The sequence below is a fragment of the Meles meles genome, chromosome 5, assembly GCF_922984935.1.
Source record: "Meles meles chromosome 5, mMelMel3.1 paternal haplotype, whole genome shotgun sequence".
NCBI lineage: Eukaryota > Metazoa > Chordata > Mammalia > Carnivora > Mustelidae > Meles > Meles meles.
Genome location: NC_060070.1, coordinates 60,515,023 through 60,528,851, shown reverse-complemented (window position 1 = coordinate 60,528,851; position 13,829 = coordinate 60,515,023). Strand labels below are relative to the sequence as shown.

Below are 13,829 nucleotides of genomic sequence, written 5' to 3'. Positions count from 1 at the left end.
TAGGTGGTAACCCACCTCTATACTTGTACCCCTCATTTCTGTCCCTCCTTTCTCTTACCTTCTCTAGTTCGGGTTGGTCGTCTTATTAAAGGACAAAATATGGGCAAAGTGTCTGACATAACACCTAAAATATGCACAACTGTGTCACTGAGTGCACGCTGCTAACCCTCACTCCCCCTCCCCACAGTCTCCTCTTGCTGCTGCCTATCTTTGGCCCATGAGCGAACCCAGGGGCATTCTTCTTTTGCCGAAAGTTTTAAGGAATGACTCTTCAGGTGACTCGAGCCTGATTTACAACCTATGCTTCTGGGCAAGTCACAGCTTGGGGACCTAAGGTGACGATAAAGCTTAGTTTGTGCAATACCCAGCCAAATCAGCAAAAATTCCGCTGTCCAGTTTGCAAAATCCTACAAGGCATGGTATCAACTCAGATATTTCCAATCCACAGCGGCCAGGAGATCTGTCTTTCCATTAGGAAGCATAGACTCAGTAATAAAATCTGTTCTTTATTCAGTTCTCAGGAGACTGACCTTTTAAACATGACCTTTGAGTTTACCCAGCAAACAGAAACCCAGGAGTGTGGCCAAGGGTCAGGGTGGAGAAGAGCTTTGAGGGCTGGTCATGAGAAGGGCATTGAACTTCACTTAAGGGACTCCAGGATCTTCCACTAACCCACCTGCAAGTCCAGCGTCCCGGGGCGCCTCAGCTTCCAGTCTGTCAACGCGAAATGGCCATTTCTGTGCCATCACAAGGCGACTCCAGTGTGTGTACCTGGCATCCCCCCCACCCCCGCCTTAAACGGAACCAGCATTAACCCTGACCTTGCATCCCAGCTCCTGAAGCCCAAACGCCACTTCTCTGAGGTCCGCTTGCTGGGTGACCAGCGCGCGGCCAGAGGGGACCCCACAGCCATCTTCTAGCAAAGGGCAGTGCTTGGGCTGGGGGGAGGAGCAGCCTGGTAGGTTCGCGGGCACCGAGGGCGGCCCAGCTCCGCGCCCTGCGGCTTTCGCCCGCCGGAGCGAGAGCCGGCTGTAGGCGGCTCCTTCCTGTGCAAACTTTTCTGTCCTCTTCCTCCTCCCGCCCGCCCCACGAGCTTCTCGGCGCCCAGCGTCCAGGCTCCCCGCCCTTGGCGCTGCCTCGGGGTCGCCGCGCCCCGCAGCGCAGCCCTCGGCGCCGGCCCCACCCCGCGCTCCAGGCCGGCCGCCGCCTGAAGCCGATGGCAGAGGCGGGCAGACGCTCTGTGGAGCCCCTGGGCGGGCCCGCCGGGCCGGCAGCAGCCGAGGCCCCCGAGCCCCAGGAGCCCGCCCCGCGGCCGGCGACGGCCCTGCGCAGGCTGCCCGGGGACCCGAGCCCCCGCGGTCGCTCCCAGAGCGACCTGTCGTCGTGCTCCAGCAGGGGCCGCCCGCTCCGGGTCCACATCTCCGGCTCAGGTAAGGCGGCTCGGGGCGCTGGGGACCGGGGGAGGGCCGGCCGGGGCAGGTGGCCGCGGGACGCTGCGGGCCCCGGACGCCGGCAGGAGGGGAGGGGCGTGGAGGGAGCGCTGTGGAGGGCGAAGCTGAACTGCCCGGTGCGTTTCTTCCGCTCTCCTGCCCGCGGCTCTGGCCCTTGGTCCGGGATGCTCCAGCCAGGCTGCGGTCGGTGCGCCGGGTGGGCGCGTGTCTCTCCGGACTAGGGTGCACCCCCGGGGTTAGTGAGCTCGGCCGCGCGGCGGTGTGGTGCTGGGGCCACCGGCTGCTCTGGTTCTTAGGCTCGTCGGTCAGGAAGAGACTTTGGTCCCGCGGAGGGGTGCGGTCCCCTCAGTCTGGGGGCTAGGGTCAATGCAGGTCTTGGAAACCTTCTTAACTGCTCATGCTTCTGAAATAAAGAGTTGTTTGCGGTTTGCGGGTTTGAGCTTTTCCGCTCTGTAAAAACGCACGCAGGTGCTGCTGAGAGTTTGGCCCCCTGTGTGCTCACTGGGTTCTCGCTGTTACTCGACCGAGGCTTCAGCCAGCACCTCTGCGTTTGCACGGATCCGCTTAGCCCTTGCCTAGCGCCGAGGTCCCCCCTCTGCGCGGGGCTCACGGCGGGTGCTGGGGGCTGCTTTGTGCACGCGGGCCGGCAGAACCAGAACTCGGCCGAGGGCGGGTGCTGCTAGCGTTTCGCTGTGTGTAACGTGAGGCGAACCACTTACCCCTGTCTCTCATATCTCGGTACTTAAAGTGGGGATGAGAGTGTGGAACTATCACACAGGGAGGTTATGGGGATTAAATAATTAATCATTTTTACATGCTCTTGAGCAAAGCATTAGCCTAAGAACTGCAGAACTGTTTCTAAAAGTCCACGGATTTGTTAAGTGCCCAAGGATTGTTTTCCGATTTGCAATCTAGGGAGGATGCATGGAAGCTGGAAATGAAAGCTAACATCAAAACTACCCCTAGCAGCCAGAGGCCCTTGCAGTGCGGGGCACCCTCCACCACCATCCGCCATGACCCCTTTGAGGCTCTGTGCTCTGAGGTCAGGCCTTTGAGCTTTGACTCAACCTCACATCTACCTGAAGCCAAGTTTCTTGTTCAGAAAAGGCACATCTCGGTATCTCCGACTGCGTGCCAGCTAACAAGCTCTGTTTTCGATCAGAACACTCCATTTTCTTATGCTTGTAATAATGTTCACCGTACAAGGTGTATACTTAGTATCAGAGGTGGTGTTAATCAGACTTTGCAGATCATTTTGGATAAAGCCCGACAAAATCGCTAAACACAGGTAGTGGGATGCAGGTCACAGTATTTGAGAAAAGAGCCTTCTGCCAAATTCATATTGTGAAAAACATTGAATTGAATAGATTACCTCCTGCTTATTTTGTCTTGGCCTGTTGGAACTTAACCCATGGATAGTCTTGATTGATTTTTACAAAGATCAACATTCAGATGACTCTTAAGAATCAACTAAAAATTAGTCAGTTTGGTGGCTAGATAAAATAAGCATAGCTTGTATCATCGTTTTTTCATCTTCACACATAGAAATTAAGGGCTGTGTGCAGAAACAGGACAGTAAAGAACTTTCAAATGTGAGCATGCAAAGTACATGTAATGTGAACCGTGGACTTCAATTTGTAAAGTTATGTCACTCCCAAGAACTCTGTATCTTAAAGGATGTTAGGAAGTGACAACTTTCAGCTGAGTTGTCCCCGGCACCCCAGTACGCTGATCCACGCGTGAAAGAGTGCACTTCTTCTAAATTACTATATTCCATTTTCAGAACTGAGCCCTGCATTTCTTTAAGAGCCGGCTAAGTGTGACCAGGAACTCCCCGCATTTCTTAGAGTCTGAGAGAAAAAGGATGAGCTGACCCCTCCCACACACACACACACACACATACACACACACACACACACTCAGGATTTCCGCAGAATCCTGCAGCCTCTGCATCCATCTTGGAGAAGCAGCTAGATGACAGGCCTGGGATAACAGAATTAATTGATATAGAGCCCAGTGGGAACATTACACCACCTTGGGAAAACATTGTGTGGCTTGGTGTAGGGCAGCCCAATTTCCAAGCCCTCCCCAGGAGCTCTGCACTCACGTGGGCACTCTCCAGAGCTAGATCATATGTTGTCCTACTAGAACTGGCCGGGACCAGCAGCAGGGGCTTCCCAGCAGAATCTCAGACCCTACACCAGACCAACTGCATCCAGATCTGCACTTCCCAGATTCTCAGGTTGTTTTTAGGCAGGAACATTGGAGAAGCCTTATTTACTGACACTGGCTTTCAAAGTTGGTTATGCAGAGGAGTCACCTGGGGAGTTGAAACAATAGCAACAACAAGAACAAAACAGTTTATGGCTGGGGCCCTCCCCCCAGGGATTCTCATTTCATTGGCATCAGGTACAGCCTGGACATTGGGTGATTCTGATATGTAGCAGAGCTCGTGAACAGTGTGTCAGCATAGCTTGCCGCCATGTGTATTGTGATGCTGTGGCCAGGGTTGTCCTGGGCAAGTGTCAGGTTGAAGGGTTTGGTTTAGTGCCTTCCCGCACCCCTATTGGGACTCTTCTCTGCTGCTACCACATCCCAAATGGCACCTCTCACTCCCATTCGTGATTCTAGCCATTTGTCTGTAAGTCCTTCCTAAGGGTTCATTTCTTTTTATGTTTTATTGTTATTTAAATAATCTCTGTACCCCACATGGAGTTCCAACTCACAACCCCCTGAGATCAAGAGTAGAACTTCCCACTGAGCCACGAGGGGCCCCACCTAAGGGTTAATTTCTAACAATGAGTTAACTCACCTTGGGAGGGTGTTCTGTGGGTAGGGGACATCATGATTTGCAATGATGTATGGCTGGGAGGGAGCAGAAGAGGGGAAGGAAAAGGAGACTGGAAGTTGTCATGGGTTGTCAAAGAACCTCAGTCCAAAAAAACCATCCACTCGCAGGCTGCTTGCCTCTGTCACCCCATCCCTACTTCCTCTCCATTTTTCTCTCCATGAAAGAAAACTAAAAACTTGAAAGTCAGCCTCTAGAATTTTGCCAAAAATGGCAATAAGAGTCAGTCCAATATGAAGCATATTTTTAAAAGACCTCTGTGTGAGCACTGTGTTGATGCTACTGGGTTATCACAAGAGAGTCTACTGTTCCTGTCTGCGCTTTACTACTAGATTTTTGTCAAGAAAAACATCTCAGACTTCAGGAGCTTCTATTTAACTTGTGATCTGTGCAGTTATTTTTCTTCACTTGATAAAAATGCATTGCATTGTCAACAAAAACTAGTTTTATATTTTAAAATCCATATAAAATGTGAAGAAACCCAAATATATTCAAATAAAAACATTTAAAAACCATAACTTAAATAACAGAATTGATACTTAAGCCCTTTTATTGAGCTTATAAAAACTGAGGCTTTTGCTTTAGAAAAATCCAGATTGATTTTGCTTTGTGGTTTTTGAGCTCATGGTTCTGGAATTCAACAAAAGCTCTGGATATTTAAAATCTGGCATTCCTTTGTAAATGGAGTGATAGTTTACCCATTAAAAAAAAAAAAAAGAAAACCCTGAAATAAGCTTTTCATGGTATATAGACTGGTGTTCTCTTAACTTTCAGACCCATGTTTCCCTGCATTAGTGACTTCAACATTGTGGGTTGCGACGTGCTCTTCTGATAAGCCCAATGTTTAGTGACTAAAGAACCGTAGGATACAACCCAGGGCATATTCCTTCTGGAAGCTTTCAGCAAGTTCTCTATGCCAGGTGCTGTGCCAGACGCGTTGGGACACGAGGTGTTTGCTATCTTCAAGCAATGACTCTTCTTCTTGCACGTTGGGCTGCACAGAACAAGAATTCTGTGAGGCACCTCAAAAAAGTGAGGGATGAGCGAATGAGACAGTTAATGAAAGGATGTACAGCACCAGTCTCATCTCTTTTGGCACCCTGATTCACCTCTTCTGGCACCCTGATTGACCTCTTCAGCATCCCTTGCCGTGTTGCATGTAGGCGTGTAGGTAATGGCAAATCTAGTATCTTCGTCTGGAGTCTTTGATCCCTGGTATGTTCAGTGGAGAGAGAGTGAGAAACTCTCTTTCAGTCCATAGTCCACACCCACAGCTGTCTGGCCGCAGGCATGAAATGAAATGCTGCCCTCTGCGACTGGCTCTGCAGTTGTCACCTGTCCCCCTGGGGGAAGTCCTTGCTTGTCTACACCTTGCCGGTGCTCTCAGAGCACCTTCCACTGCTCTCCAGGGATATAATTATTCGGGCCACTGTTTGCCTGTTCAGTTATTGTTCTCCAAAGCCTAATGCTCTGCTAGGGTGGCTGAGTCCCCAGGGGCTCCTGGGCACCATTCACAGCTGGACTGGAGCTGCCCTAGGCCAGGAACCATGGATGCCTGCTCACTTTCCATGTGTGTAGCTCAGAGTGATTTTTTTTTTTTTTAACCAAACAAAGACCATCTGGCTCTAAGTTTACTCTCTGTCTTGGCCTCCTTACAGGACAGCAAAGCTGCCCTCTTGGGAAAGGGGGGACAGTCTGGGCAGTGCAGGTGGGTGCTGGACAGAGCAGACAAGGGGTGCTCAGATCCAGCCTGTGCCCTGCCCTGACCAAGCTGTGCCCCGTGGTGTCCAGGCATCCTCCCCTGCCTTTGCACAAAGGCCCTGGGCTTCGCATCTGGCCAGGAGCCTCCCTTGGTCCGGCTTCATCTGAGAAGGGGTGCCTTTCATCTCGTTCTCACAGAGGCACCCCATCAGCTGATGCTGTTCCCATACCCGAGGTTGACACATTTGAAAATTCAACTTTACCTGTTACCTTGTAGCAGAGGCTGAAAAACTTTAAAAGTCATCTTCTCCTGTTAGGTAAGGACTTACTGGTTAAGTCAGGTTGCTCCTGACCTGGGGCTGAGACGAGAAACTCGTCAGGAGCAGAGGCAACACCTGGAAGCATTTCCCCAGGTTCTCTGGGGCATGGCCACCTGGCATGGAGCTCCTCTTTGCCTCTTTGCTGACCAGATTTCTCAGTCTCGAATCAGAACAGATTCCTCGGCTTCACAGGTGCTTCTCCATCCAGCTGCTTATCAACACCAGGCTGGCTGGCCCATGTGGTAGAGCATATAGCTCCTGATCTCAGGGTCTTGAGTTCAAACCCCACTGGGTGTAGCGATTACTTAAAAACTAAATCTTTAAAAAGAAAAACAAAACAAAAAAAAACCACATCATGGCTTCTACCTAGCTTACATCAACCTTACCTTTGCTTCCTTTCAGCTCTTGCCCTTATGTTTACCTGAAAACATTTCTTCACATTTCTTAGCTCACATTTCCTGGAAGAGATCTATTGTTTGCAGCTACATTTACCTAGTAGGCCATAGGTCGTAGGTCATGGAGAAGCCTATGGATTGTCTGCCCTTGATTTTTTTTTTTTTTTCAGATTTTATTTATTTATTTGACAGACAGAGATCACAAGTAGGCAGAGAGACAGGCAGAGGGAGAGAGGAGAAAGCAGGCTCCCCGTGGACAGAAAGCCCAATGCGGGGCTCGATCCCAGGATCCTGGGATCATGACCTGAGCTGAAGGCAGAGGCTTTAACCCACTGAGCCACACAGGCGCACCTGTCCTTGATTTGATACCCACTCAAACTCAAACAAGCTGTGGCCTAGAGGTGGGGTTGTACTAATATGGCCACTTAGAACTGAGCCTGGGCAGTTTCCATTCATTTACTCATTCACTCATTCATTCATTCATTTGGTATTTATTGAGGGCTACGATGTGTCAGACACTGTTCCAGGCACTGGATGTGAAGAGATAAACAGATATGTTGTTGTTTAAGATTTTATTTCTTATTTTTATATGTTATTTTTATTTCTATTTTATTTTATTTTATTTATATTCTTTGATACAGAGAACACAGCAGGGAGGAGGAGCAAAGGGAGAGGGATAAGCAGACTCCCTCCTTGCTCCCAGGCAGGGAGCCTGGCCTGGGACTCAATTCCAGGATCCTGGATCATGACCTAAACCAAAGAGAGATGCTTAACTGACTGAGCCACCCAGGTGCCCAAGGCATGTGGTTTTGCAGTTTGGGGGTAACTCTGAGAGCAGAGACCATTCAGATAGGGTGTGGCAGTCCCGGTACAAAAGCATGTGTGGTCATCTAAGCTATTGTCATTCGCCATAATTATGCTAAAAAAAAAATGACTTGATGATGATTTCTTCTGGTTTCCAGAGGATGCATGAAAAGCTAATTATACCCAAACTGGGCAAGCTCTAGTTTAAATCGGTAGGTAGTTCGCTGGTAGCATTGAGACTGATGGCAAAGCTGTGGCTTTATTTTGAGCTCTAACTACTGCAGGGCCGGCACCAGGAGAGGGATCCTATCTTGATTTTTCATTTATTCATTAAATTAGCAAACAGCCAATGGGCCAAACACAGGCTGCAAAGATATTCTTAAGGAATTCACAGTCCAGTGGGAGAGGGACAAGCAAATAAACCAATAGCTGCAGTGCAATAAAGTATGAGCTATGACTCGGGCCCTGTCCCAGGCTGGGGAGTAGAACCCCCGGAGGCTTCGCTGTATGGAATAGCTCCAGGCAGGGTAATCAGGAAAGACTTCCTGGAGGAGGTGAAACCTGTGCTATCTGCATGCAAGAGGAGGAACTGGAAGATAGAGTTGGGTGAGGTGGCAGAGGAGTGTTTGGGGAGAGGAAACAGTATAAGCCAAAGCACCGAGGCCTGAAGCAACCCAGCGTGGCCAGAGAACACTCCCAGTTTCTTTGGCTCTCCGTTGGGTTGCTGTGGGAGAGGGGACAGAAGGGAGACTGGGGTCTAGGCCAAGGCCACAGAATGAAAACATTCCTGTGTCTGAATGTTTCCAGGGAGACACAATTTAGGTGACATTTGTAAGGCATTTGCAAGCTTGATAGAGTGTATTGTTCTGAGTGTATTCTGACCGGGACACTGAGGGATGATGATGGAAGAAGCCCAGACAACTGAGATCTGAGACACAGAATCATGGTTGTTATCTGTGTGACCTTGGTTAACTTACTTCCCTTCCTTCTGCTTGGCTTCTTAATATCTGACCTGGAGAGGATCAGTAACAGGAACACCTAGCTCATGGTCTTTTTATAAGGCTGAAACATGGAAAAACTCGAACTTGAAAGAGCCACGAAAATGCTGGCACTGTTTGCATACTTCGGTTATGGAAATTACTATGGTAAATTAAAATTGTGCATTGATTTGTCTCCTCCCTCATACTGTAAAGTCACTGAAAAGAGAAAATGTGTTTTATTTATTTTTGCTTCCTGTGTTCCTAATACAGGGTCAAGTATATGCTAGGTGCTTACTAGATGTTTACAGAATTAATGCATGAATTCCCCAAAAGGCTGTTCTTTGGACATCAAGTATCGCTACATCGAAAATTAGGCTAAATAAATAAACAAATAAAATTGAACATTGGGTAGAAGCTCTGATGTCCAAAGGTTTTAAAATGAAAAAAATAAGAACAAAACAAAACCAAAAATGAACTAACCAGAGTTTTTGAGGAACTGCTCATGAGATAATTAGACCTTCCTTGGGGGAATTGTGGAAACTTCCCCTTGTAACATCCACAGAAGAAATTTGTGAAAGGGAAGTTGTGAATATCAGTCCAGCAAGGCCGGTGATGATGGAATTCACGGAATAGGGATTCCGCAGCCTCGCTGGGAGGCAGCGCGGCGGGTTGGATGCACGCGGGCGGTCAGGTGGGCAGAGAAGGAAGTGAGTCCTTCTGCCGATCCAGTCCTGCATTATTTACACACACTATACTATTTCATCTTCGTAGCAACCCTATGACATAGATCCACCTTTTAGATAAGGAACCCTGCTCAGGTGGAGTAACCCAGCCAAGTCCCACCAGTAGTAGAAAAGTAGTCCAATCAATACTCGGATCTCTCCAGTCTCAAGGCTCACGCTCTTTACTCCCGCACGCTTACCTGGGTGCGTGCCCATCGCCTCTCCAAGGAAACAACTCACACGTACCCCCACTGACAGGGAGAAAATGCTATCACACATACTATTATATATTATATATATATATATTAATATATAATATATAGTATAAAAATACATTATGTATATATTATATAGTAATATATTATATAACATACTATCATATATTATATATTGCACATATAATATATACTATATAATATGTGGTATAATACATTATAATAGTATATTGTATATTATATATAGTATATATATTATTATATACACATACTGTTATGAGAGATCATAATAAACACCTGTTTCTTCCAAAAGTTCATTTTTTTAAAACATTTTATTTATTTATTTAATAGAGAGAGATCACAAGTAGACAGAGAGGCAGGCAGAGAGAGGAAGAAACAGGCTCCCATGGAGCAGGGAGCCCAATGTGGTACTGGATCCCAGGACCCTGAGATCATGACCTGAGCAGAAGGCAGAAATTTAACCCACTGAGCCACCCAGGTGCCCCCTCAAAAGTTCATTTTAAGGCTGCAGCCAATTATCTGCGTATTTTTTTTTCAAGATTTTATTTATTTATTTGACAGAGAGAGAGATCACCAGTAGGCAGAGAGGCAGGCAGAGAGAGAGGAGGAAGCAGGCTCCCCGCGGAGCAGAGAGCCCGATGCGGGGCTCGATCCCAGGACCCTGAGATCATGACCTGAGCCGAAGGCAGCGGCTTAATCCACTGAGCCACCCAGGCGCCCCTATCTGCGTATTTTAAAGTCTACCCAACACTTCCAACTTCTTGTATAAATAGTAAATTTGGATTAATGGGGACAGGATTCTGGGATCCCATATTTTCAGACAAGTACGCGTCAATTATCATTACTTAAATGCATTGTTTTAAACTAAAACCACTCAGTCTTGGAGTCATGTGTATAACTCATGCCCAAGTACCATATCTTGTCTCAAAGAACAAGTGTAGTTTCAGTTAACGGTGAAGCTCAGGGATAAAAAAAACAGCAACACTGAAGCAGCGTTAGTGTTTTAAAAATACCGTACTGGGTGACTCACTATCTTTGATCACACTAGGTGAAATTTGCACAGAGAAGTAGGTTGCACCAGCCTGCCTTAGAAGGGGCTCTGAGATCTAGCTCCCTTTGTGACCTGTTGGCTCAGACTTGACATTTATATGTCTTACTTTGCAGTTTCTTGATGTCTCTGTGAAGGCTTGAGAAAAAGCGGCTACTGCTTATCCTTCATAACAGGAAGAAACCTGTGACTTAAAGAAAAGTACAGTATCTGTATCCAGAGCTCATGACTATGACCAGGGCAAGAATATCATAGGTGTGATGTTTCAATTTTGGATCAGCAACTGACATAGTTTAAGTCTGTAACAATTTATGGCCATGATTTATGTTACCAGTGTTGGTCGGTAATCTTGTTTTGTCTTCATGTATGTTTTAGCCTACCTGAATGTTGCCATGGCTTCTTTTGAGGTCTAATTTCTATTAAATAATGATTAAATAGCCTAAACATTGATAACAAACATACATTAACCCCTCTTTTCTGACCTACTGGGCATTATAAATCTCTGGTTTCTGTTCCAGATGCCTGGATGAAGGTGATAAAAACGTGTGCTGATGATGAACAATGCGATTGATTGATAGTTAAAAAAAAAGGTTACAGAACTTATGTCTTCAAACAAATGTTATGTTTTTTTTTTAAAGATTTTATTTATTTATTTGACAGAGAGAGATCACAAGTAGGCAGAGAGGCAGGCAGAGAGAGTGAGAGGGAAGCAGGCTCCCTGCCGAGCAGAGAGCCCGATGCGGGACTCGATCCCAGGACCCTGAGATCATGACCTGAGCCGAAGGCAGCGGCTTAAACCACTGAGCCACCCAGGCGCCCCACAAATGTTATGTTTTAAAGCATCATACTAGGGACACCTGGGTGGCTCAGTGGGTTAAACCACTGAGCTCAGTGGGCTCAGGTCATGATCCCAGGGTCCTGGGATCGAGCCCCACATCGGGCTCTCTGCTCAGTGGGGAGCCTACTTCCCTCTCTCTCTCTGCCTGCCTCTCTGCCTACTTATGGTCTCTGTCTGTCAAATAAATAAATAAAATCTTTTAAAAAATTAAAGCACCATACTAGAAGACTATATGCTTATACCAATTATAATTTTTTTAAGATTTTATTGTTTGACAGAGAGAGTGCACAAGCAGAGGGAGAGGAAGGAGCAGACCCTGTCCAGCCTCCCTGCTGAGCAGGGAGCCAGAGAGCCCAAAGCAGAGCTTGATCCCAGGACCCCGAGTTCACCTGAGCTGACGGCAGGTGCTTAACTTAGCTACCCAGGCACCCCTGCTTATATCAAGTATGATGTTACTGTAAACTAAACAGTGTTTAACAAAAGTTTAAGTGGCTGCCTTCGGGTCAGGTCATGATCTCAGGGTCCTGGGATCAAGCCCTGCAGTGGGTTCCCTGCTCAGTGGGGAGCCTGCCTCTCTCTCTCCCACTCCCCCTGCTTGTGCTCTCTGTCTCTGTGAAATATATAAATAAAATCTTAAAAAAAAAAAAAAGGTTTTGATCCTGAAATGTTTGATCCCTCATTTTAGCCACTTGCCTGGGTAACAGCACAATTATAACTCTAAAACTCATGCCTTTCTTTCAGAGCCATAGTTTTATGTCAGTGGGGCAGATTTGAAAAGCATTCTGGAAATGGCTGGGATAGTGACCCCATTGTGGGATTACATTTCTTGCCTCCCAGCATGATTACTTTGGTGGGAATAGCAATCATTTCAACATCTAAGTCATTCATGTTACTTTATGGGTAATATTTCCTACCCCAAAAATATATAGCCATGTAAAGAAATGTGTGCTGGTAGGCAGGGTGGTTTGGATCACCAGATCAGTGACTCTGAGACTGAGAGAGGAAAGAAGGTGACTGACATTTGTGGGGTCGGGGGGAGGTACCTAGTAGGATGGGTATGAGGATTACCAATTGAAAGCAAGGATTTGAACAAACAAAGATATTTTTGTAGCAGTAATGGAGATTGCCATGTCTGAGCAGAACAGAAGAGGTTCCCATTGATTAAGTAACTAATTAATTGATTAATTAATTAGTTAAAAGTAAACTCTTTGCTCAACATGGGCCTTGAGACCCTGAGACCTGAGACCAAGAGCCAGCCAGGTACCTCTTATTATTATTTTAAAAAAATATTTTTTTACAAAAAAATTGTATAAAATCAGGAAGTAGAGCCCCAAATCAGGAAGTAGAGCTGCATCTCATGAGGCCCAGACTCAGGAACTGATCAGTTACCTGTGGCCAAGAAGGGTACTCTCTCTATTCCTCCGGCACTTTTCCTTTCTAGGGATCTATCTATCTCCTTCCATGCATCTCTGCTTCCATTCATCCTCGCATACCAGATTTCTCTGCTGTTACGAACATGTTTACTGCAGTTCCCAAATTCACACATCTTCAGTTCCAGAGAACAGACAGACTCCTCAGTGCCCTTGGATCCCATGACTAGATGCCCAGCCTGGGCCAGGTAGCCATTTCTGTAATGAGCTATATCCATTATGCGGGACAAGTGAGGCTGCTGGCTTGTACACGTACACGTCATAGGTGTGAAGATCGTTCTTAGATAAGAGATGAGGGGTGATGGGCGAACACTTCTAAAGTTATGCTTCCTCCGTGGACCAGAGGACCAGCAAGGTGGGGAATTCCTGAGCTTCGGGGAAGCTGAAGTATCACTGAGAAAAGTCACATTCTTGTTAAGGTGAGAGAGAAGAGATGGGATAGAGTAACAAAATTACATGGGTCAGGAAACATTTGTCTCTAATGAAGTGGGCTTTCAGTAGCACAGTGGGGTGTCTTGGACTGGTGGGGATGGGAGCAAGGAGGAGGGATTTTCCTGGGGAACAGTAAAGGTGGCTGGGGTGCAGGATGGGAGCATGTTGGGGAGTGGGCCCCAGGAAGCGAACAGAATAAAGAAGATAGGGAGAAGACTTGGTCATGAAGACAGACATTCTTCTCTCTGTAATGGGATACCCGATGTCCTACCCTCCTGCAACAACCACCACACCCACTGTAGGGTAAATTTTACCATGGGCTGTCTGGACCCCTTTTATTTGTTTTTAGTTTTTTATTTTTTATTAGCTTCAGAGGTAGACTTTAGTAATCCATCCCTTGCATATAACACCCAATGCTCATTCTATCAAGTGCCCATCCCCCCTACCTCCCATCCAGCAACTCTCAGTTTGTTTTCTAGAGTTCAGCATCTCTTATGGTTTGCCTCCTTCCCAATTTTCATCTTATTTTATTTTTTTTTTCTTTCCTTTCCCTATGTTAATCTGTTCTATTTCTTAAATTCCACATCTGAGTGAAACCATATGGTATTTGTCTTTCTCTGAATG

General features: G+C 46.9%; 1 protein-coding gene across 5 annotated transcripts in view; it reads left to right on the top strand.

Annotated features, from left to right (window-relative positions):
- The first annotated feature begins 816 nt into the window (after positions 1–816).
- Positions 817–13,829, top strand: part of PHACTR2 (phosphatase and actin regulator 2) — a 272,375-nt gene continuing 259,362 nt past the window's right edge. For 2 of the 5 annotated variants that reach the window (XR_006818296.1, XM_046004726.1), the window contains exon 1: positions 820–1,430. Coding sequence is in view for 4 of the 5 variants with exons in the window: in XM_046004726.1 (XP_045860682.1) it covers positions 1,217–1,430 (214 nt within the window). In the remaining variant the exon portion in view is untranslated. Of the gene's footprint in view, positions 1,431–13,829 lie in introns of all 5 variants that reach the window. The other 3 variants (XM_046004727.1, XM_046004732.1, XM_046004731.1) reach the window with 3 other exon arrangements.